The sequence below is a fragment of the Mycteria americana genome, chromosome 17 (assembly GCF_035582795.1).
Source record: "Mycteria americana isolate JAX WOST 10 ecotype Jacksonville Zoo and Gardens chromosome 17, USCA_MyAme_1.0, whole genome shotgun sequence".
Lineage (NCBI taxonomy): Eukaryota > Metazoa > Chordata > Aves > Ciconiiformes > Ciconiidae > Mycteria > Mycteria americana.
In genome coordinates, this window is record NC_134381.1 from 1,926,686 (window position 1) to 1,952,698 (window position 26,013).

Sequence of the window (26,013 nt, forward strand, 5' to 3'; positions counted from 1 at the left end):
CAGAAGCATATTAAAATAACCCTTTTGGTAAAGTCAAAATTCACTTTTTTGCTGTTTTTTTACTAGCTAAGACCATTCTGATCACTGAAGATAGGTAATCAGGTTCAAGGAAGCTTTGTTCTGTAAGTATCCAAATGAGAATTAAATTGTTTTTAAAAATAGAAGCTGAAATAGGAACTTTTACATGTTGAGACCTGATGTAAGCGAAGTATTTAGACTGTGTTTAAGCACACGTTCAAATGCACAGCTAAAAACATTTGGTCCACATTCAGTACCCCAACACAAAGGCTCAGACCTTCAGCTGAAGAAGTCCACATATTTTAACCTATCCCAAGTGACACCAACTTCTTTCAGCCACAGCTTTAACCCTCCTATCTCCTTGAAGGAACAGCTCCATGGATGAAATTCTCACCCAACAAAACTGACACAAAAATTTCCATACACGTCAACTAAGGAAACATTTCACTGGGCTTGGGTCCACATCCTAACTTTTTAATCCAGTTTTTAATTAATGCTTAATTTCTGCTTAAATTAAGGAGAACTTCACCTAAATTAGGGGTCATGTGAGCTTTCTATCAAGTTGTACCATGAAATGCTTTAACAAAACATTCAAAAGACACTCCAAATTTTGTGTCACATAGAAGTGAGGATGGAAACATTTTTCTGTCATGTGTTTTGAGGAGTCCAGCCTATTTAGCAAAGCAAATAAAAGTGCAACTGAGCTTTCTCATGGGAGCCTAGGGCTGCAGCTCACCTGGGATGGGGAAACTGTGCTGGAAACTCTTGTACCACACTGGTGAAAAACACTGACCGGTTCTGCTTAAGAGAGGAAGCTCGTGCCAGAGCTACACGCAGGAAAAGCAGGAGTGCACCTCGTAAACACAGATCTCCTCCTGATGTTCTTTCTATGTAGTTTGGGACACTGCTCTTTATAAAAACTGCTTTTGTAGATCTTCATACACTGACCAGTTTTCTACCGGTAGAAAATGAGGTGGAAAAAACAAGACTGCAGCACCTCCCAGTCTTCTGGCACTTTCTCCTTCTGGAGTCGGGTTATCGTTGACAGCTCTAATTCTTTCCTTAGCACGCGGATTGACTGGCAAAAGCTAGAGCTGTCAGCTGAGTAAACACTCCAATTAATGGTGGGTTTTAGAGACAAGATCAGCATCTTGCAATTACAACTGACACTAACTTTTCCAGCAAGGAAAAAGCCCACAGCTTTTATTGCCCAATGCTTGACAAAGGCAGAATCAAAAGAGGGAGGCACGACAATCGGAACAAGGCTAAGAATTTAAGAACACATTACATTTTGCCACTTATTGCTTTTATTAAGTATTTACTTTGAAATTCACAGTTTTCCAGTATCTGTGTGAGAGTTCCTCTTCATATGCTGTACCCAACACATGTTAAAACTTGTATGAGTCTTTCCCATTAGTGAAAAAATAAAACCAAAAAAAAAGCTTAAGTCTGCAGCAGATATTAGTGTCATCCCTCCCAATGCATGGATATTTTTAGCCTTAACAGATCTGCTGAGGGGAAAGATACAGAAAACTGAAATGAATGCCTCTTCAGATTTTATCTCTGTCAATTTTTTGTAAATGTAGATATGTAGGAATTACGTATGAATACTTCTTTTTTTCTGTTTACATCTCCAGTCTGGGCACCGGGGGAGGATAAAAGGAAGACACGCTAACCAACCCACCAGCAGTATTTCACCTCTGGCTCTCAGACGCTGAATGACGGTGCCCTGCACCACGCAGCACCGTGTCCTGGAAGTCACCACCTGCCTTCCTGAAGTCTGTTGCTGGGAAATTCACTTCTCCCTCTGCTGCTCTTTCCTTGGCCATTCCTCCAAGGCACAGGTAGCAGTGGGTGACCAGCGATCACCCCCTCCAGGCCAGCAGTTCCCAGTCACAGCTGGCTTATTTTCTGTCCTTCAGGCTGTGTTTTCAAGAGATGATGTCTCCAACACTATTACCAGCTCGGTGAATTCCTCCTTTTCTCCTCCCTCTTCCTCCTCCACTGCTTGCACGGGGAGACAGGCTACAAGTAATGGCCACACAGAAAGGGCAGATGTGGGCATCCGTGGTCCACGGTCTTGTTGGGCAGTATATCAAACCAAACTGATTCGCTTTAAATGCTAATTTGAGAAAATATCATAGCTTTCTTCTAATCAAAACTATGGCTTGTAAAGTAGCTTTTCAGGTTACATATAACGTAATTAAAAGACTCGAGTAAACAACGTGGAGAAGACCCATTTGCCCAGGCTGAGTCAAGCTCTCCACAGGCAGAGTGCAATTGCTACTTTGCTTATGTTGAAGAAAATAATGGTAAAATTCCTATACTAAAAAATTCCTTCTTCTTCCTATAGCTAATTACAGCTCAGAGTGTTACGTTAAAACTCCGTCTCCAGTACTGATACTCAATAGTGCCAGAGAAAGCAAGAATCTTCAAATAACGTGTTCTTCGTACGCATCTCTGCTCCTGTTGCTGCTTTGAGAATCCCACCCTGAGGTGCCAGGACCAGTTTCAATTACTCCAAAGTGTGCCCCAAATGCTGAATCTGCTCCCTCCATGCACAAAGCTCTCTGGGTCACCTTTAAGTGATTGCAGAATAGCCACATGCGTTTCCATAAGCTGGCTGGCTCAAACCATTCTTCTCTAGGACTCCTTACAGGCATTACATGCAGGCTCAGGCAAAAACTTGCCCAGTACTTCACACTGCGCTACCACTGACTAAACAGCTTGCCCTGGGTTTTTTCAGTGTTTCTAGTACTAGATACAAAGTTGAATAAAAGATATCACTGCTACTTAAGATAAAAGTAGCAATGGCTATTCACTTGCAAAATTTATAGGTGCACCCTTTTAGATAAAATTAAAAAAAAAATCTTTGAGAGGTCCTACACATGACTTGCAAAGTTATAGCTCTTGGGAGGTTAAGTAGAAAAGAAAGGATACCTGTCAGCTCACCACCAACATGTTCGAGGAGATTTGTTGGTTTCCATGGCAATGGGGAGGGTAACGGGGCTGCCTGGTTACAATTATGACTGACGCACATCTCAAACAATCGTTCTCTTCCTGTTCGTATGACATAAGAAAAACAGGATGTTGAGAGGTGTTTATCTGAATGAACAAGATAAGCAAGCTCACTGACATTTCTGAAAGTGTAAGATTTAACTAACAAGATGTTATAGATTTTCTGTGGAAAAAAAAAAGATCCAACTGCTGCGCTGCTGAATGTGATTAAATTATGCATGGAAAGATCCTTTCCCTCCGAACCCGCAGGAAACAGTTGAGGAGCTGTTATATGAGCCATGAATACCAATGGAAAGTCTTTTTAGTGTGAGATACTGAGTTACACTGCTGAATCAAAACTGAGAAAAGCAGCTTAGCGTGCAATATCCTGCCGCCTCCCAAAACTGTATTCAGTTCAGGGATTGCTGATGGGGTGGGCCACAGAGAATCAGGGTGCTGCAAGGGTCCTACTGCTAGACAGGGAAGCCAGGCTGGATTATAAAGCAGTTTGTGGCAATGAGCACCATTTCACAGGCGTTTCTCAGGCCTTTCACTCAACCTGAATAATCACTGCGGGTACTTTGGAGCGTTTTCAATGTCCATCAGTGCCTGAGAGGGAACCTTATCACTCCTCATCGCAGTTTCATCAAGGAGGGAACTTGCAACATGCCCAAATCACATAGCAGAGTATGGTGCTGCAATCACTGCTGTCCACTAACCAACATGAGCTGGTACAGCCTAGCAGCACACTGCAGTTTAAAGCAGAAAACCAGCTCATGTCCAAAAAGCACGACAACGTTGTCCCAGAGGTGGTGCTGGAGCAGGGGAAAGGTACTGGTCTTCACACTCATGCTCTTGTCGCCCGTACGCATGGGCAATACACCCAGCTAGAAACACCCAGCTACAGGGCAGGATCATGATAATGTAACCAGGAACTGGTTGAACAGCCCGCAGGCGACCCAGTGTCAACTTGCATTTGCTTTAATACATCGCCTCTTTTCATTTGGGAAAAGAGCACCCTACAAGCAAGGAGAAAGGATAAGGTATACTTAGAGACAGGTATATTAGAAAAACCTAAAAGAAGTACGGCTTGGAAAGTTAATTGCCAGTGGCTGCCTTGCTGCAGTAGCAGGAAGAACAGGGAGTTCAACAAGGAAGCCGGAACGAATAGGTGAGAGGCTGGAAGTGGGACATCGCTCTGTGTCTTAGGAGACATTTGAAGTATACAAACCACTCAGAGCAGAATGGTTTACATGGAATCAAATAAAAATAATGAAGGAGAAGGATAGCATGTTTCAGCCTGACTTTCCTGAGGGGTCATTCCGGTTTAGGAACTACCAACGACTGGAGTTAAAGTCTCCTCAGTCTTCAGCCTCACAGGAAAATTAATACTGCTAAATATTTTGGCTTGGGATGTCCAAGAATTAGCTGATAACTGTCAAACAGGGAAGGTCAACAATCTTTCACATACTTACTTGTTCATAGCTTTGCCTATTTAAAATGCACATATAATTGAAAATATAATACTCATTATGGTCTTTTGCATGTCATCATATCCCATGGAAGAACCAGACCATACGCCACAGTGCCCCGATCACTCAAAGTACAATCGTGTCATTGTACACTGCTAGACACACGGCCTGACACGAAAGACCTGGTATTAACAATACTTTGTTTTATAGTACATCGGCCACCACAGACCTATTTGAGCACATAGTTAGAATAATAATGATGTAATAGAGAATGCAAAACCCCTTAAAATAGAAAATGAGTACAATCAGATATTGAAGCAAAGGATAATAAATATGTGGACTCAGTAACAGTTTAAACAAGTGAGCCGTGGGGAGTGGAAGGAGGTAGGCTGAGACAGCTCTCCAAGGAGAGCACCATGCAGTTGCTAGGGATGAAAAGATCCAAGTGCCTGTGCACTGTCACAACAGCTCCATCCCGAAAAGGGATCACAGTGTGAGGGATGTGACTGAATGTCATACTTACCTTCAACAATTCTTTGTGCTATCTAGAGCATCCCCCATCCAGGAGCTGCAACAGACTTTATGAGCCGTAATAGCTTGCAGCTGGTTCAGAAGAAGCTGGCTTTGGACCTCTGGGAGCACCAAAGCAAACACCTCAGGAAGTCTGTACTGGCTTCCCTAGCACTGCAAAAACATCACCAAGTTTGACACAAAGCTACCTGAACAATCTAACACTCTTTGCATGTGTTTGTGAGCTGCAGTTACCTAAAATCCTTTCAAAGTGGTTGCCCTCCTCCACCACCACTTTCTTTTTTTCAAAGACATTTCAGATAAAGATCTTTGAAATCTCCCTATCAGACTCGCACGCAGCCAAGGATGTGGTGATCTCCCAAATGCAGTCCTTTTACAGTCCTTACTGTGACCACTTCAACACTTTCTTGCAAGCCAATGATGCTACCAGGAGGTACCCCACAGCAGCAGTGCTGAATGAACCACTATCATAAAGAGCTGCCAACAGCGCGTATTACTTCGAAGACAACAGCCCTCCATGTTTGTTTTTTCCTTTTCTACATTGAGCAGGTGTTGGTTTCCTTGAAAAGCTGCACCTCAGGCTATACATTACAGTTTATAAGGCACAAAGATGCTGCACTTCTTCCACACAGAGGCACTGGGAAGTGAAGCAGGTTACCCAAAGTCTCCAGCAGAGCCCCCAAGGAAACGAGAACAGGTGCCCAATTCTGACCTCCCTCATTTTCACATCAGTATGGGTCCACCTGTTTTAACAATTACTTCTAACTTATTCTAGCCTTGTATCAGCAGCTCTGGAAACCCAGCCTGCAGCCCCCAGTGAAGGCACAGACCCTCCTGGGTGGCAGGGACCACGGGAACTCTCAACGGCCCCCACAAGCCGTGCCTGGAGCCGCTACACGTCTGTGCAGTCTCCTCTCGCCCACCGGGATTCCAGCTGCACCAGTCCCATCTTCTTAGGGCTACCAAAAAGCCCACACCACAGTCAGGATTTCATTTACAAATCAGTTCTCTAAGAGCAGGCCTGATTTCAAGTCCTTTAGGAAACAACGGATGACTTTTGCTACCCGTGTTATCCATATCAGAAGACACAGGGTAGAATAGATCTGTATAAGAAGGTGGATTTCTACTTATTTTTATGTAAATTTTGTTTTCCCATTTGGTGCACATATTTAAGTCAGTATCAAAGGAACAAAATGGAAACCCAATCATTGTCTCCAGCTTGGCTGGCTTACAGATCAACTCCCAGCCTTTAATTCTAGGAAGTGAGTGACCACGAAGTCTCATGACAGCCAAAGGCCCCCCTCTTTCAATCTGACTCGCTGTTTGTCTTGGAAGTAGCCAGGTTAACGCTGTCCCATTCAGCCTGCAAGGGAATGCGGAGCAGATGGAAAGAGGGAAAGACAGACAGAGACAAAGACGGACAGAGAGACACTGCAAAAGACTTAGAGACAAAGACCAGCGGTGGGATCAAAGAGCATGGAATGAAGGCAGGACCCAGCCAAGCCAAACAAAGTTTTCCTTGAGTGATAACATCTGCTGGAGAGTCCCCAGCTTGCACTCTCCTTGCTGAGAAATTCTTTTAATTGTGTCTAGGACATTTTAAAAATCCCAAGAAAAGCTCCTCTGTAATCATGAAAGCTCTGAACTGCGTGAACTTTTGTTATGCTGAATTACTGATAGCTTGCTACATACTTCTTGAAGTAAAAGCTGAAAATTGCTTTACAGAAGATTTTTCTGAGGTAGAGCCCTGGGGAAAGAAAACTAATAATAAATCTTAATTTCTTTCTCCCCAAGAAAAAACAAACAATTTAGAAAAATTCTTCTCCCTCCCAATGTCTGTGTAGCTAAGTACAAAGAGCATCCAGAAGAAAATGAAAAGAGATACCTCCTCAAATTAGGCAAAATCAAATAAGGTTAAATGAATGATCTGTGGAGCCAAAGCCTACAATTCTGTAAAATGGCTCTCTCCCTGGAAGTCAACAGGGACAGTGGCTCTTCCACAGCCACTAAAGCCGCTCACCACTTAGCTGATGGTGGAGAGTGGGCAGTTGGGCAAGAGCGTGTATCCAGCACCTATGCCAAGACGGTACTGTATGTCAGGCTGCCACAGGCATTTCCGTGTATATATGAAAATCAGTACTTGTAAGCCAGAAAGACAGATTAATATTAAGCAATTTCAAGTTGGCTAAAAGAACGTGATTCTGCCTTGATCAGACACACTCCTGGGGTTATCTGAATGCCACTGCCCGCTGGCTTCACATCATGGGTCCAACTCTCATCTGTGGCAAACCTCCTGGCAAACGTCGCTCATCTTCAAGCCTGTTTTCCCAGCATTAATTTGTACTCTGCCACTCACTATGATAACCAGAAATACCAGAGAGCTTACAGACTCCAAATACCTCATTTCTCTCCTCCACAACCCAAACATCTGCCTGCATATATCAGGTAACTAGATATTTGTATTTACCAAATTTGAGGGTCGGTCATTGGAAGACACTGCAAATAGGCAACGCTCAATGTTAAAAGACCGAAAAAGAAAATCACAAGGTGTGTCAAGCTGGCCCGCATGTCACCGGTGTGTGGTACCCAGGAAGGTGAAAGCATGACTGAGGGGGGGACACCTAACACGTCTGCACCCATAAAACAGCCACCCAAAGGTGTGCTTTGGCATATACACGTCTTTCAAGTACTTTGAATTAATATCTGGCTGTATTTCACCACTTCGCTGGTGCAAAAGCAAAGTGACTCGTCCTCGTTACATCTCTATTGCATATCGCATGCGGGTGCAGTTACAGCAACCAACCTGAACCCTCCCCACTCAGCAGCTCGCCCTGCTGAAATGTGGAAAGCCCCTTCCCTGCCCCAGCTTGCGCAGGCTCTGGTCCTCAGTGGACTGTTTACAAGCCAGTCCCACCGAAGCTGTTGGCAATAAACTAACTTAGCCAAAATACAGATCAGTTCTTGCTGGGCCAGTGAATTGAACAAACTCTGTGAAGGGTCCAAGGTAGCAGCACTGGAGCAAAGAGGATGACTCATGTACCCAGGACTGGGTACAAGTACCCATGTACCCAGGACTGGGTACAAGGGCGTGAGGGAGAAGGGCAGGGAGAAAGACCTTTCCCTTGCAGCTGCAACTAAGCCACTAGATCAGTCAGCACTTCCATTTGCTCCGTTCTGCCAAAGCACACATCTTTCCTTATAGCATATAGAGATACACATTATTAATTATATAACAGGTAGCGATGCATATTCTTCAATGAACTGCAGGGTAGCTAGGTACAATGTTGAGTTTATGTGCTCTACGATGCAAAAGAGAAGGCTCCAACTTAAGGTAAAACTCATACATCAGCCACAAGACGGGATCTCTTAGTCTGCTGCAGCACAACGTGGCCAGGCTAAGATGCTGCAGCACCTTGAGCACCTTGAGCAGGAGTTGCAAGCACTGCTGAAAGGATGCAAGTGCACAGACGGACGTCAGCATCATCCAGATTTAATTTTTTAAACAGCATGGCTTATATAACTTTAAGACAGTATCTATCCTTAAGATAAGCAGCCTTTCCAGGCAGAACCTCCTCCTCTCCTCGACTCTTCAGGAAGCACAACCATCTCTCCATAGCCAGGATCGTGCCATTTAGAAACACCAGCTCAGTATCACTGAACGACACTTCAACAATGAAGGAACCTGAAGGAAACCTCAATGGATAGAAACAGTAGAAGCTGCTAAGGGGACTGGCGACAGTCAGCCTACCACAGCGCTGAGCAAAGACTAGGTGGCCCCTATGAGATGAGGAGCCTGATCTGAACCAGTGAGCAAAGGGACCGATGGCTCTCTAGCCCCTTCCGTGTGGTACAGGGAATAAGCAGTCTGATGGACAAGGAGCACAATTTGAGAACATCTACTGCAATAATCTCAATCTTCAGAACTGTGGAGGGTTCCCTAAAAACCTGTGGTTTGTTGGGGAGGAGGTTGGGGTTTTGTTTTATGCTTATTTGCCTCTTGTTTTTGTCTTAGTGGATAACATTCATTTCCAGTAACTGTCGACCGAAGTGGAAAAGGAGTATTTAACAATAAAGTGCAAGAATCCATTATGACTAATGGCAACCCATGTGCTTTTATGAAACAATAACACACCAACATAAAATAAATCAGTGCCTTTTAATTTAACAATGTAAATTACCCTCCCACCTGCTGTGAATCTCCGTAAGGAGAAAAAGCTGGCTGCATATTTACCAAGCTGTCTATCCCAGTCTCATTCTGAACTGGCCTAATGCCCTGGGGTTAGACTGTAGGACTCTGTCATCTCTTGCACTCGTATGACCTAAGAAAGGGAATGTGGCCTTTTTCCCACAAGCCCAGAGTGAGAACATCATAAAAGCTGAACTTTAGCCCCCTTTTTGGGCAGGCAGCACAATAGCAAGGAGGATGCTGTTACTCCCTGGAGGCTCTGCTGCTGAAAAACATCACCAAGCTCAAGTAAAAGGTCAGTAGTTAGGACTGCATCTCTTGTTTTCTTCAGTTTTCCTCCTCCGTCAAAGGCAGTTAAACATTCTTTGCACACACCCCCTCCCTCCTTCTGAGAAATGCAGGAAGGAAGTGCTTGCAAAATAGTTTAATTTAAAAGAACGCACAATCACACACACAGCAAACACTGCTTTAGACTCAGAGCAGGACATTTCTATTGCCTCACAGTTCCCACTAAAACACAAATGAATCCCTGCAGTGGCAGAGTCGTTCCTCCCTCCCGCACACAAACGGAGGCTGTGTTCTTACTCCCAAACCCTTTTGTTGAGGAGCAGACACCTTGGGTGAGAAGATCTGCAGCTACGTGCTGCAGGCAGCCCCCTCTGCTCCTACAGAGCACACACCACCCTGCAGGTTCTTGTCAAGCTGCAGAAGAGGACATCTGCCTAGTGAAGACGGGCTGTGGAGCCAGGGAAAGGAGGATGCAGAAAACCCTGTAATCTCTCAAGGCGCTGCATGGTAACGGGCACCAAGAGGCAGTAACGCAGTCCTGGGTTGTAGGACGCAGTTTCACCTCCAGTCTTTCTCATAAGTACTGCTTGTTTGATTTCCCAGTGTGTTTTTCCTCCCATGTTTGTTACCTGGACCTTGCTAGAGTTTGTGAAGGTTGTTTGGGACTGTTGGATTTAACTTGGCCCTCGTCTTCACTAGATTTATGTGAAAGAACCAGAGTGGGAGGAAACAGCTCTTATACTCCATCCCTTTTTGCAAAGAGGAATGTAGAGACCAGCAGGCAATGCATGGAAAACTTCTTTGTTATCAATCAGTTTATGGCCTATGACCACATGTCCAATCTAAACATAATTCTTCTCAGTCACACAGTGTTTTTGTATCCCTGGGCAAACAGCATTTACTATCACAAGCCTATTTCTTTGACTTTTCAGAGACTTTGGCAGTCCTGAGGACTTGTCTTCCCTTGAGCCATGAACCATGACAGCCACTAGCACATGTCAGAAGGGGCTCGCAAGTCCCTGCCTGCTTTCACTTCTTTGAGAATTACCAGTCCTCCCAGCCACAGTCTTTTCTCCCAGCGCAACAGCACTTTTGCTCGGTGGTTTCAGCAAATCTGATCATGTTACTGCTGTCCCGCGTTCCTTACATTGCTCGGCTAGCATGCGGTGGATTGATTTCGAGTTGGCACTCTTGTACTTAAAAGGGACACTGTCAACAAATCACAGTCCTGTCTCTTTTTTTTAACCCATTGCTGTCACAGTGCGTAATTAGATTAATAAAATAAATAAGAGATCAGTGCATGTAGGAACTGAGCAGAATTGCACCCACTGCCCGTTAGAGTGGTGTCTTCTTCCTCCAAACAGGATGGCCAGGATAAGCAAAGACACAATAAATTATTTTCTAGAAGGAAATTAAGAAATTTTGCATGCTGTTAATGTGAGCACTTTCCCATGTACAGTCAAGCAGCTTCACAAAGGGGAAGATTAATCCTTTCACAAACCAGGGAAATGAGACTGCCAAATGCCACAAACTGTCTGGGGACTTCAGGTCTACGGCAGGACCTGAAACTACGTTGCTGAGTTTTGCTTTTTTTCTTTTAAAGTTGACAACTTAATTGACAGCATCTACTTTCAGCCCTGACCAGTGGGGAAACCTAACTTTCCCTAGTTCTATGCCATTGCCCTGATGGGTAAGTTTTTTGGTTTTGTTATTGCTTTCACAAACACAGAGCTCTTACTGCTGCTTATTATCCTTCCCACCCCCTGTAACTTTCACCTTCTTTTCTTTTTCAATTGGTGTTATTCATGTGCATTTCTGGTAGATTTAAAAATTATTGTTAGCATTTCAGAAATGCCTTGAGATTTTAAATGAGGACTCCATAATACTGCATTCTGTAGAGACCTTAAATAAGAAATAATTTCTGTCCCACAGAGTATTGTAAAGGCATTTAAAGAGCTTACTCCCCACCCCATGCCTGTTGCAAGCCCAGACAAAGGACAATAAAAATGTGAAACAGAGGAGAAGGAATGAAATAACCACAGAAAGGCACGTCTGGCTGGGCAGACGAGGTGCTCGTGCAGGTAGCCAGCACAGAGCTGGGGATTTTTTTGCTTATCAAGACTGTTAAGAGTTACACACTGGTTTTTACATGACAAAAAAAGTATAAAAAGCATAAACTGTACTGAAAGATGTTTTACAAATAAAAACACCACATTGGCCAGTATGCATATGGGGGTCAGAGTGGCCAGATTTCAGTAGTACGCAATTTGCTTCCGGAAAGTCTTCACCAATAACTTCCACAACTCTAGCCTAAAACCCTTATCATTAAAACAACATACTCTTTCTTTAATTCTAGAGCTTACACTCATACTCAAGTTTCATCCCAGCTTTGCCAAAACGTAGCCTTAAGTAAATACTATTTTGACTCTGAGTACACTGGGCACACTGCAAAGATAGTCACGCTGCAGAAATTACTGACAGTAGCCTTTTTCAGAGAGAAAAGTCAGAGGAAAGGTTGAAGGAATCCTGTAGTGTCAGTGAATTCAGGAAAAATGCAACCCCACAAAATATTATTTTCTTACACTATGAGCAACTGCTGAAATTTCAGGGTAAGTTTTAAATTTGCCATTAAGCTGGACTCTGAATTGAATTTTACCCCAAGCCCCCCAATGACGCAAACAGAGAAGTCTTGGAGGTGTTTTAATTCCACACTAATTTACAAGCTGATGTGCTTAGCTGACTCAGAGGTGGGGCTCAAACACAGAGTACAATTCAACATGGGCAGCATCGATTTGAAACAAGGAGGGCAGGTGTAATTGCTGTGGTGGTTGATAGGCTTTGCCTCCCCCTCGTTCCATTCCCAAGTACAAACCAGTCCTCCTGCTGTTGGACACAACCTACTAGGAGGTAGCTTTGGAGTATCTCAGGCCAAAGAACAGTAGGATGGCTTCCAAAACACCTGCCGGAAAATGCAGAGTGAGAACATGGTAATGCAGACAGGGCTCTATCTGTGTGGGTGCTCGCACCCAGAAAGACTAACCTAGGTGCTCAGCCTTACACATAAAGCATTCAGCTAGACGTATAAGGAAAATTAAGCCTCAAATATTGAAAAGTTGTTTCTCTGTCAAGTTAGACTCTTGATATTCTGTCATATCCAGTTGTACAACAGGATTATACAGTGATCTTGAGAGGTGTTTCGGTGATTGCTCATCATCTCTTAACAGCTGATCTTTGCAGGCTTTTGCTATCAGAACCAAAATGAAATTCCCAGCTCAAAGTTGGTGAGAATACTAAAGCCATACTGAAAAAAATAAAACCAAATAGCTGTTTTAAGGAATGGTTAAAAAAAGGTTACAGAGCAGACAAGGTCTGAAAATATTATCTAAATATTGTAATGCAGCTTTTAAATATAACCAGTAATACAAGAAGAAGATTACAGTTCAGTTCTGAGCCTTTTCTTGGAGAGAGGCATAGAATCATATTCAGCAAAGGTGATTCATTTAACGGTGAGGCCTCCATCTTATTTATTTCCTCCTCCTTTAAGGCATCACAGATAGTGCTGGCCTCATCACTGCCCTACCCTGAAGACCTGACAGAAACCTCTGCCTCTGTCATGCCAGACAACAGTCGCTTCCTTCCCCCGCGGCCACACACATCACCCTGGGGTGCTCTGGACCAGAGAGCATCCCCAGTCGTTTCCTTGGCTTAAGGCTCCACAACCTGTCAGTGCAGTAGCTTCTTTACTAAACAGCAGCCCTTTTCCTTCTTTTTCCCCTTTTCTTCTTTGTTAAGCTGTTTCTTCTAAAGGGGAATTTTGATTATTGACGTACTTGATTATAAGGGGAGGGAAGAAAATCCTCAGTAACCTGCTGTCAGACACAGCCTACAGATCAAACTGGCTTGTGCACGAATCCCAGCAGTTTGCGCTCACGCTGCCTCCCGCGTGTCTATGCGAGACGTGTGTTCTTCCCGTTGCACTGCCGTGATTGTTTGGCTGGGCTGGGTGATGGATGGCGGAGAAGGTTGTGTCTGGAAATGTGCTCCGAAGTCGACAGGAAGCCGAGGGGGCCTTTGCCAGCACTTCCTTCCTGCATACAAGGGGAGGACAGAATGGGAAAAACCTTGGCTGTCCCTTACCCTGAGAAAAGTCCTACCCTTCCAGCTGGATTACAGTAAAAATATTTTAATCTTTCACAAGATTATAATATCCTTCCTCTCTAAGTATAGCTACAGTGGTAGCAGGGCTTAGATAATGAAATGAACCGACAATGTAAAACATACTAGGTGGCTACAGAGGGCTGGTGCTGGAAGCTGAACAAATGGAGGTCCAAATTTGAAGATCCGTATCTTCAGTCAAGATATAAATCATCAGTGGATCAGGCCTGTTTAACCCAGTATCTTGACTCCAAGAGCAACCAGCACTAAGCACTTCCACAGAAGGTGTGAAATCCACACAAGTAGTACATTGGAAATGTGTCCCTCTTGACAGCTTCATTCCTGTCCCTGTTTTAGAGAGTGGATCTAAACTCAAAGCATAACATTTATTACCCCTACAAAAAATAATGCTGCAGTGAGCAATCTATGAATATTCCGACCATGCAATCCACACATTTCTCACGAGCACCCAGGATGGTTTGTGTTATGGAGACTTTCCTTGAATGTCTTTTTCCAAAGACCCAGCCTCTAGGTCCTCTTGTGGATAATTCATGAATCCTCATGACATCCTGATGCGTAATCATCATCTGTTCACAGTAATGAAAACATGTGCAGAGTATTAAAGAATAGATATTCCATGTTACCATAGGAATTTTCTGAAAATTTTCCATTCTTGAACTCGCAGATTCAAACCCATAGACAACAGCAAGATCTGTGGTGTAGGCAGGTGTTCGGAACCCCAGACTCATCAACCTGCTCTGCCTACAGCCACGTGGACTGTGACAGCAAGAGCATGGCACAAGGGTGGTGGCGATGAGCACCACTTTCCTTGCTATCCCAGCAAGGGGATATCCTAGCAATCCCCCCAGGTAGATATTGTCTGGACGAGTTTGCCCAAGCGAGTCTGAAAAAGGGAGGAAGAAACTCTCAGGACTCTTGACAGCAAAAGAAAAATCACCAAACCTGTGAGCAGACAGCTCTCATAACAGCCTCTATTTCTGAAAAAGGAATCAGACAAAAAGACCTCACCCATTAACAAAGAGTAGGGAACAATGGAAACTGTCAAAAAATAGCCCTCACGTCAGAACTAAGAATGCCCCTTTACACATCCAAAAAAGCACACAGCTGAGCAAGAGCCTGGGAGGCCGTCAGGCACTGCTTCTGGCTTACCCGCCTCCCAGGCCCTTCTCCTTTGCAGAAACTGCCAGAAGCACTAGATGATACTGAATTCCAATAACCAAAGATGGCGATGGAAGAGGAGACTAAATTTATGGCAGCACTGAGCCAGAATAAGTAACAAATTCCTGTCCATTCAATCTCTCCGGCAAGGACCGTAACACTGAAACTTTGTGGGACGTACATGAAAATGGTATGAGCGTGCATCTTCCCTGGACCTTACTTTATAGGGTAAAGCAATTACAAAAGCAATTAATGAGAAAACTAAACTATGGATAAAATCTGAATGAGTTGTGTAACACACAGCAATAAAAATCATGTATTATTCTGAATTGGTAAGAAGTTATAAAAACAGTTGTTATAAAAAGTTTCAACCTGGAATACAGTTCTAAGAATGCTGATATCTAGATGTGGACCAGGAAACCTCAAAGATCCAGTAACCTTCATGGCATGCAATTTAGCATTGAATTCACAGGTTTTGCTCTATTTGTGACTCAGCACTCTCCTCCAATAGCACTAAGGAAAATAAATGGAAAGCAAATCATGTTGAAAGAACAGGAGAAGATAGGCAAACACTTGGACAAGCAGAAAACTCACCAGTGGGCTGATCACTTGAGTCACTGTCCTGATTCATCCTCCCAAAGGTGGCACCAAATCAGGATGCTGAGCTTAGTGGTCTACAGCTCAGAGTTGGTAGCCCAAACTCTTGCTTCTGAAAAGAAAAAATGTAGTATAACTACCAAAGTGTAGGAACTTCACCCTGTGTGACAAAGGAAATATCTTGTGTGTGGTCTGTTGCCTTTGTATCTAAGCAAGATAGTGGAGAAACTGTGTGCATATACAACTTAGCGTAGAAGTCATAGTACGTTGCCTGTAGATCAGAGAACAAAATGTTGAATCGGTGAATTAAGTCAACCAAGAAACACTGAAAAGTGGCATCTGAAATGTCATGCAAGTTGAAACAACATGTAGTGAAAACAATGTCTGGATTCCTGGAATAGGTCAAGATTAGCTTTCAGATTTCAACTGCACAAACAGGAGTCTCTAACACTGTTTACTTGATTAACCAAACAAAAACCCAGACCTATCTAACTTCCAAACTGGACAAACAGTCCACGTGAAAGTATGTTTTTGCCATAGCTAAACACCTCCTCCTCTTTGCTTGCTTGCCCTTCCACTCATCACATCTCGACTGTGGTAGAGTTGGGAACAGAACCCATGTCTCCCAAATCCCAGTCCAGTGCCTTAACCACCACATCCTTCCTGCTGAATCACATTGCAGAATTGTTTATCAGGAAGGAAATTCCCCCTCGAGAGTACTCACTCTGAGTGTGCTGGTGGAACACAAATGCTTAGAAAAATACAAATGGACTAGCAATAACAACAAGTGATTTAAGTCACTGTACAACAGGCTAAAGGTATACATCAGTATATTGTTTTTTGTTGTTAGCAGCAGTATACGCCATCGAGCAGGACATTACACAGAACAAGCAGTGCATCCGGATGTCCTCAGAGTAATAGCCTCCTGCTCTTCTAAAGATGACACGGAACTTTGAAAACATCTATCCCATGTTTAGCATTAGGTGTATGTCACTCAGAGGGGGATTCAAGAGGTTTATATTCTTACCAGGCACCGTGAAGGTCACGTTTGGAAGCATCTCACGCCAAGCTGCTAAGTGGAAGCAGCTGTAGTATGTGATCTAGTGGGTCAGAATTAACCTCAACGTGTTACACTAGCAAAGGACCTTCGCTTTCTTTAAGGTCATTAGGGGAAAAAAAAAGGAAGGGGGGGGGGGGAAGATACCAAAAGTGGAACAAATATGTTTTAGCCTAAATGCAGTTTACCCCATTAGCCACCTAGAAAATGAAAAGGATTGTAATTGCTCCGTGATCTGTCAGAGGACACAAACCCACTGAATTGGCAAGTTCATGGTCCAGGGCTCCGAAAAATTTGGCTCTGCTCAGCAGTTGGGCAAAGGAGAAGAATCTCCCCACTTGCAAGCAATGGCTTTACAGGTTGCATCCCGCAAGACCCCACCACAGTAACCGACACAAACACGCGCTTGGGCAGATTCCCAGAACTGACAAGATTTCTTTTACACTCCCTTTCAAATGTCATTGTATAGAAATTCCAGCAGGACTGACTCTTGAGGGGCAGGGAACCAAACCCTCAATCACAACGTCCTGGGGTCATGTTCATAGATCTAGAGCAGCTTTTGAACAGCAGATAGGGCTAGCTACCTCCAGCGAGCCGCCTCGAGAGCAGACCCAAAGGAGACGTGCTCAGCTTCCAGTGCACGGGGCTGCCATGGGGCCATGGGACAGCTAAGGGCCAGGTCCATCCCACAGACACAGGCAGGGCCCCATGGGCTCTGCTGGACACACCAGTCCCACGGGAAGGCAGTCTTCTCCCCAGAGGAGAAGCCAGAGGCCTCTGGGCAGCCCCAGAGGCTTAACTGGGGAGCCATCCCACCATGCACCCACATGAACACCTGGAAGCTTCCGTTCCCTACGACAATCTCCTCTGTTTGCTCATTAAGCTTCAAGACTGATCCCCACTGATCTCCAATCATGCCAGAAGCACCTCTCAAAGCAAATGCAGGGAGTATTGGTGCTGCTCTGGAGAAACAAAGCACCTCCAAGGGCACTTTGTGTGGGATCCGTCTATCACGTGTGGACACCTGCATCTCACCTGACCATCTGGGCTCCCCATCTGATCAGTGGAGATACAGAGACATCTCTAGGGAGCTCACCCAAACAGGGATGACTTGAAGAAGACACCCATGGAGTAACCTGTTTCTCTCTGGTGGCTGTCTAGAGGGTCTCAGTGGCAACCTCAGATTAAGGCATCTATGTCCAACCAGATGAAACCCACCCTCTATCATTACTTTACTCCATAGCTGAACATACTGGCTTTGCTGTCCCACAGCACATTGAGAAACGCATCAGAAAGTGTCAGGCAAAGCACCGGTATCAAACAAAATCAAATGCTACTGCTTTGAAGTTTGGTATTTTGAATCTATCATCCACTCATTCTTTCTGTGTTACTTTAATTGCCTGCAGTTTTTGTATTTATCTTAACATATCTACATGGATACAAGAGTCAGACGGAGCCAGACTCTTCTCAGTGGTGCCCAGGGACAGGACAAGAGGCAATGGGCATGAACTGAAATACAGGAAATCATGTTTAAACATTAGGAAAAAAACCCCACTTTTTTGTTTGTTTGTTTACTGTACAAGTGAGCAAACACTGGAACAGGCTGTCCAGCGAGGTTGTAGAGTCTCCATCCTGACTGGACATGGTCTTGAGCAACCTGCTGGAACCAACCCTGCTCTGAGCACGGGGCTGGAGTGGGCGATCCCCAGAGGTCCTCTCCAACCTCAACTGTTCTGCGATTCTGTAGTATGCTTGAAGACTGTATATTAAAAGAATGCTTACATTTGGGATGTACACAGTTGAAGACAGCCAACCCTTATTACCCAGGGGTAACGCCTGAGATTTCCAGAGAAACTATCATGCTATCCCCAGTCTGTTCCCTGTTCTTCACCCCACCAGGATCCCTGCTTGCTGCAGAATACCTGCCTCAATTTTGTTCTGCACCACTTTGTAGTTTTTCACATCACTGGCATCAGACACATCCAATAATTTAATAAAGTGCAAGTTTCTTGCCAGAGTACACTCTGAGGCACTACTTCCATTCTTTTGAACAGCCAAAAAAAGGTCACAATTTCTCCTCAAGGCTTCTTTCAACCTTGACATTATCTAAAAACCCTCGAGCCTTGCTTTTTTACATCATACAAGAGCAATTTAGGAATAATAAATGTAATTCAATTGTTCTTCACTAAAAAGGCTATTCTCTCATTCCTTGCCTGCTATTTTTGTAGTCAGGATCAAGATTGTGGTTTTTCCTATTAGGTCAGCCCCACTTAGGTCTAAATCAAGTGTGTCCAGAGGGAGAAGGTAACTCCGCATCTTCAGTCCTGTAGGACGTTGTGATCAGTTTACAGTGGTGAATAATGGCACATTAGAAGGCAATTGCTGTTAGGAGATCTTCTGCTTGGTTCAAAGCATTCCCCATACAGAAACCCACCATGGAACAACTAAAGAAAACAGCTCCTGTAAAGAGCTGCCAAACTGCTTCTCCAGGGACTCCTGATTTTTCTCGAGAGCAGATGTGGTCACTGTTGAGCTCTTGATTTGGGGACTAGTATCATACAGGAGTGTTTTGCTTCATATTTAAGGAAAATAAGCAAACGATTGCACCCAGTCATCCCGAATAATGCACACGGTCTGAAGCAAAAAGGACGAATGTCTAGTAAATGCCTGACACCTCCCCTGCCTGCAGTTCATAACTGCCCCAAAGGCGAAGTAACGTTCAGGTGGACGGGGAGGCTTTTTCACCTGACTGTGTAGACAGAGTTCATGGTCCTGCTTCCTCAGTAGCAGCTGAGGCCACAGCCGCCACCAGACAGGGAACTGGGGGCCACCGGTTTCCTTTTGAGCGATTTCAGTTCAAGCAGGGCCATCACGGGGCTGGAGCGAACAAGAGACTCCTGAACCCTCGGCTTGGAGCCACCAGGAGAAAAGCAGTAAATCTCTCTCCTGGTAGTTTGTTAACCCTCTGCAGGGTCACCTCCTGTGCTGTTATCTCAAGCCCTGCCATAGCTGGTGCTTTCCTTAAAGCCCAGCAGCTGGGTGAAGAGACTGTGTAAAAAATCTTATCTCTTTTCAGAAAATGTCACCAAAACAAAAAAGCAGGTTTCTATTCCGCTTGGTTATGGAAAAAGATTTGAAAATGTGAAGTGAGAGTAACTTAAAGCTTTAGAAACCGGAAGACAAATACTAGGAAGCAAAGTTTATTTGTAGTCTTCTCCATACTGTGATTTTTAAGCCTATCTCACATTTTTGCAACCTGCCTTTTAATTCTTTATTGTTACAAAACATGCAGGCACACGCAGCAAAAGATATCCAGCATTACAGATCCCTCTGCAGAAAAAAAATTAGTTAGGAGTATGGGTGAAGGAGCTGTAGTCCTAGAAGTCCTAACAAAAGCATTATCTGAAGACCATGGGTGTCTTTTCATTTACTTTTACAGACTTTGGAACCTGTACTTAAACCCAATTCAGCAGCCCTGGGGTCAGATTTGGCTTTTAGGCTCCCATCAGCCACAAACCCAACACTTTATTCTTCATAACACACCAGCTAAGCTACACCACTCAAAATCTCTGCTCCACTCTTGAATCATGGCATCTCAGACTTCAGTATGTCACACGTTACCTGCATACTGAGCCTATTTACAAGCAATCTCAGTAGCCTATGTTATTTCAAAGTGGGCAAAAGTGACAAAGAGGCCTCTTCATACCACAGGCTGAAATGCAAATAGCAGTTCCACCTATTTTTACAGTCTTTCCTTTATCACACAAATCTTTACCCAGAAATAGAAACTTCACTTCTCTGTGATAAGGATACAGAAAAATAGCACTGACACCAGCAAAAAAAAAAGAAAAGAAAGAAAAGGCAGCAGCAGCTGTCAGCCAGTGCCTGCCAGCAACGCTGCATCAGTGCAAAGAGCCACAGGCAACCTCAGCTCCTCACCACCATCCTGAAGCAGGCAAGGCTCCACCGGACCCCGCGGGCCGGCTGACGAGCTCCCGGCCGGACAGGGCCGCGCAGCACCGCAGGAACATCGGCACAGCAGAAGCCAAGGCTCGAGCTGTGTTTCTGGGAACAGGCTAGGACAAGACCCTGCAGCTAAAAGCTGCCTTCTGTATCGATTAATTTTATTTGGGTTCATTCTAAGAAGGAGATCCCTCTTTCTCCACTTCGGTTTAATGGCATTTTTATTAAATGATTATTGATTTTTGATCAATTATGGGAGTCATTTAATCATTCATACCATTATTATCATAATATGGTTCATTGGAACTGCTGAAGGCTCAAAACAGAACAAATACAGTAGAAACCAGTAGAGCTACACAGTTCTAGCATACACCCTCCGCCTCATTAGTTCTGACATTAAAACTAGAAAGCAGCTGACAAAATACCAACAGATGTCTATCAAAGCCTGTTGGATTATCAAGGCTATCCCCTTCAGCATGGTGAAACCCGCCAGCTTGACAAGAATGTATTTTAATGGAAGTTCCTGTCCAAGTTTCTAACCTCAATAAGCAAATAGTTGTGACACCAAGGGCATAAATAAAACCTGAACCCGTGGAGAAAGCCCTGTACACCAGAGAAGATGTCTTCCTGCATGCACGCTGACTGTCCAGCACATCATCGGCTTCAACAGGATACCAAGAATAAAACAATCATCGTATGCAGGTACCAACCATGCAGAGCAATATTTGAAACCAAGTTCACACCCAGCCTTTCATAACCTACAGCTGACTGTGCAAATCACGGGCCAGCAGCTAATTTCTGTATGTTTTACTCCTGACAGTAGAGTTGACCCTACATTATAAAAGCAGCAACTTCAAACGGCTGGGTCACCGCTTCCCTTCCAGCCAGGATAAACAGTTTACCAGCAGCATCCGACTGAAGTTAATGCAGCCACACACTACTTCATTCAACTTGCAGCAGCACAGCGAGGAGGGTTATTCCAGAGGGTGGGCAGCGACAATCTGTCAGAACTTCTTGCAGTGAGATGAGTCCTCCTTTCCAAAGGAGGGAAAAAAGAAGAAAAAAAAATTCACAGCTTGGACTTCAGTTTCTGAAAGCCCAGGAAGACCTTTAAATGTGATGCTTCAGTGATTTCTGCCCCAAAGCTCTCCTGTTGGAAGGACACCGTGACTCCTAAGGCACGTGTGAGTCAGAGGGAAGCGGCCCAGGCACATGCACAGGGTATTTGCCTATCAGGCCATTTGATAAGAATAACGTTTGCCCTTTCTTCTTGTAGATCTGAAGAGTCATGGACAGGTAGGACGAAATAAATACTTTAGATGATTCCCAGGTATCCCTGCAACCTCCAGAGTTACTTGGGAGACAGTTTGCTATCTGCCTTCCTGGAAGCTAATTGCAACAGAGCATCTAAGAAGAGGCTCATTGCACCAAGACAAAAAACAAGCCTGGCAGCGGCCTCCTCTGTCACCACACTTCTGGCGTCTTCTAAAAGACTCCCAGAAGACATCCCTCCTCACCTGCAAATCTCCACTCCCACCAAGAGGCTCCTGCAGGCTGACTACACGCACAGATACGAACTTGCCTACACATCCAAGCGTGGGACTACAGCTGTTGATCGCTGCCTTTTCTTATTTCCCCCCACCTTCTTGAAGTATGTGTGAAGTCCTCCTATTCTGCCAGCAACACAAAGGGGTACCGCTCCGCAGACCAAGCTCTCCCTGCTCATCTCATACTACTTACGCCTCAATCACATTCAGTCTCTTGGAAAACTCATCCTGGAAATAACCAGCACAACTAAAGCCACTGCTGAAACTCAGGGCAAGGCTTCGAGGGGGTCCGAGGTGGTTCCCTCACCGCACTCCTGCCCCGAGACAGGACGTTGGCTCCAGAACACAAGGTGCTGCCGTTCACACCTGCTTTTCTCGTTGGGGCTGAAGGAGAGCGAGTTTGTTTGTTGGTCTCTGGCACCCTCTGCTGACAAACCACCACCGACCTGTCCCATCCCTGCGAGCCCATCCAGTGCCCAGGGCATGCACAGAAGTTTCAGGCTGGAAGGGCCATACCCTGCTAACGTAATCCACATCTCCTTTTCCAGATGAACATTTCATAACTTAACATTTCTTTTCTCTTATTTGTTTGGCCAGATATTTCCATAAAATTATACTAATCACAGATGCCTCTTCTTCCCCTTGGTTTGCTCCAGTAACTGAGCACTCCGCGTAAAGGAAGGTGCCCCACGCTCCTGTCTCTGGTGTTACCTAAACCCCCTTGGATTTCTCACCCTTTCCACCTACCAACGACCCCCAGCACGTTGCATGCAGCATCTATCCTCTCCCTTCTTTCTGAAAAGGTACGTACCAGGGAGGTGACCTAAACTCCAACAGTAATTTGGAGAATGAAATGGGCAATAAACCAAAGCACATTGTTCCTGCTCAGGTATCAGCCGGCGATGACAGAGTCTATCATCCCTGGAAGGCCGAACTCTTCCAGTCCCACGCTTTTGATGCACAATTCCCTCAGCAGTCCCCACCCCACACTTGTCACACAGCATCTAGCATCGGACCCCTCCATGTCCCTGAACTGGGCAGGAGGACCAGGGGGCGGAGGAGCAGCAGCAGCGCGTGGAAGCCAGAGCTGTGCCTGGCAGGGGGGCTCTGTGCCACCCCCCTCCACCAGCGCAACCTGGCACCGACAAAGGAAAGGGAAGACATCATCTCACACACCTTTGTCAGGTACCCCAGCACCACTCCTGCAACGTGCCCATGGTGTCTCACGGAAAAGCACCCAGATACACTGAGGTGTTTGAAGGTGACCAGTGACACCCACACTCTCTGTACTCAGCAGACACCAGAAGCGAAGGGGTTCGCTTCGCTGAATCACTAACGCGACACATCCTGACCCTGCTGTGTTGTGCTTGAAGATTCCTGGGGAACAATGAACACCAAGAACAGAGAATATTCTGTGCAAAGGCAACAGCGAAACAGAAACCTGATCTTCTGAGATGTGTTAACTTTAGAGATTGATTTTCAGCCTTGTTACTGTCTGCATTTTTCTGCTTCTTGTTTTTTCTTTATTTGTGCGAAGGAAAGGCCAGAAGAACAAGCCCTGCTTGACGTTAGCATATGCTGGGTAAACCAAAAGACAGCTTGCAGGCTGAAGAGAGACACTGGTCCTTTCTAAATGCTATTTCAAACACATGCAGGTTATACTTAACCTACCAAGAATCCCAAAGGATCATTCCACCTCCAAACCAGCACCTCAAAAAAAACTAAGGAAGCTTTGGAAATATGCAATGCAGAATTTCAACCAGAATCAAAGTGTAAAAAAAAGTTCTCAGCAAATAGAAAAACAGGTCAGGGTGAACACACTTTACAAATTTAATTCCAATTTGTTGGCCACTACTGAAAACCACTATAATATAAAAAAAATTTGAAAAAAATTAAAAAGCCAGGGGACTAAATAATCAAGACCATTGTGATAGTAACATGTAAATCCTTCTTACTAGGAGATACAGCATAGTTACTGTAAATGCTTACAATTCAGTATCTCTTGAGCTCTCTCTCAAATTAAAAAAAAGCTTACTTTGCTTTCTTTTTTCCAGTCCTAGAATAGCCTGTGTTAGCACTGTAAGCACACCACCACTGGGGACTCAATATGGGACTTCACCACTTCCCAGAACAGAGCCAGGGCTGTTTCATTTTGACTTCTTCAGGCTCTGTGTCTGCTTCCCAGCACTCTGATTTCCAGTTCAGGCACCACTGTTAAGCATTATTAACATCTGTTCAGTGCTCTGCGACAGAGAGCGTCTGAACGTTTTCTCTTGGATTGCTGAGGAAGCTTTATCATCTTGCATAAAATGATTTCTTTCCTTTTTTTAAAATGCATTAACCATCCTCCAGAGTCTGACACTCCTAAAGGCTTTGACGGACAGGCTCTGGCAACCGTAGCTGTGGCAGCTGAAGACGCTGCTCTCGCCAGCTGTTTGTCCCACCTTGCTCTGCCAGGAGACAGCACAGCTGGCTGGAGGTCTGCACGCCCCATGCCTCAGCTCTCAGTTTTGGCATGTTAATGTGAACAGCGGGTGAAAGTATTTGTGCAGAACTGCTGAGCTCTGAGCTAAAGAAACAGAGATACAAGGACACATTCCTTCTGCAGCACTAATAAACAGTGGGGGACAGTCATCTCCTAAATTATTGCAGCTGTTTGGCCAGCAGACATGAGTCAGAGCACTGACACACACAGATCATCGATGCATGTAGGAACACGGTCTGAACCCTTACCTCCTGCCGAATACTTCACTTCGGGGGTTGCTCCCAAGGGATCACTAAGAGAGACTCTTCAGCCACATCTACACTACAAAGTTTTGGATGTGCAATTATGTTGGTAAAAGTGCAGTAAAAACAATCACTTCCTGACTGACAGATGCTCAAGCAAACTCCCAGACAAAACCGATACAATTTTAAGAATCATGGCATTTACAGGAGGAGGGAGGGAGGAAAGTTTGTCTTTGACAAACCACTTTTTTTTTTTTTTAAAGAGTTGAAGCTTTTCTTCTCCTGAGGGCTTTGCTTGAATAGCTCTAGCTATAGACACAACACTAAACACATAAGCCTTTACAGGATGGATGGGTAATTTCAGCAACCCAGTAAATTTTCTCCATCTTGATCTGCTTCCCTTGCTAATCTCCCTTTCTATTCACTCAAAGGAGCTTAACTCTGCCGTGTTGATTTCTCCTTGATTACTTTCACTCCAGACCACGTCTAAATGCTACTAGAATCAAAGCAGAATAATCCAAGGATTTCCTCTCAAATCAACATTTCCTCTGTTAGCAAATCCCTCAGATCCCAACTGTCTGCAGCTCCTCATCTTCCGTCCTCAACCGGAGTTACTAACAGGCTGCCCACACCCGGAGCGGAGCCAGCAGCTCTGCAGCTTGCACAGATTTCAGGCAACACTCAAGTTTATGGGCAAGCTCCTTTTCTGCCTCCCAAAGGCACTGCTATTACGCCTTGTCAACATTTTCAGAATTCAGGAGTCCCACAAGCTATTGGCATTTTAATTTCCAGGTTATCTCATCAGGCTTGACCTAGATTTTCTTCACAGTTTTTTCTCACCTGAGATCTGATACACCTTGTCAACAAGAAGCTACCTGCTTTAGTAAGTTTTGACTCTTATTTCTGTTTGTCTTTTACCCACATCATTACCTATGGGTCCTCGCATCTCCTTCAGGGATAAATGCTGCGACAGAAGGCAGCAAGGAGGGAGGAACACTGGATGACATGGAGGATGGAGAAGCAGGAACTGCAGCAATCAGAGATCAACTGCCACCATCTGGTAATGACTGAAAAGCTGGAGGAGATGCTGGCTTTGCTGTGGCTGAAGGTCCTGACTACTGCTTGAAATATAAATTAAGGGATGACCAATTACTGGCTGTAGACTTTGACCAGTAGATCTCTTCATAATACAAGATCAAATCTTACAAGGCACCGGTGACCTTGTTTGTCCATTCTCTGAGAAGACCTCTGTCCTAACAATTTCACCTGAGGGACTGACACCCCCATATCAATCCT

General features: G+C 44.7%; 1 protein-coding gene across 12 annotated transcripts in view; it reads right to left on the bottom strand.

Annotated features, from left to right (window-relative positions):
• The window catches only part of EXD3 (exonuclease 3'-5' domain containing 3), a 295,945-nt gene that overhangs the window by 213,298 nt on the left and 56,634 nt on the right, over nucleotides 1-26,013 (bottom strand). For 11 of the 12 annotated variants that reach the window (XM_075519656.1, XM_075519655.1, XM_075519660.1 and 8 more), the window contains exon 3: nucleotides 15,421-15,535. The exons of the other annotated variant lie outside the window; for it this stretch is intronic. In XM_075519656.1, coding sequence (XP_075375771.1) covers nucleotides 15,421-15,457 — 37 coding nt within the window. In that variant the 5' untranslated portion in view covers nucleotides 15,458-15,535. The remainder of the gene's footprint in view (nucleotides 1-15,420; nucleotides 15,536-26,013) is intronic. 12 annotated transcript variants of the gene reach the window in all.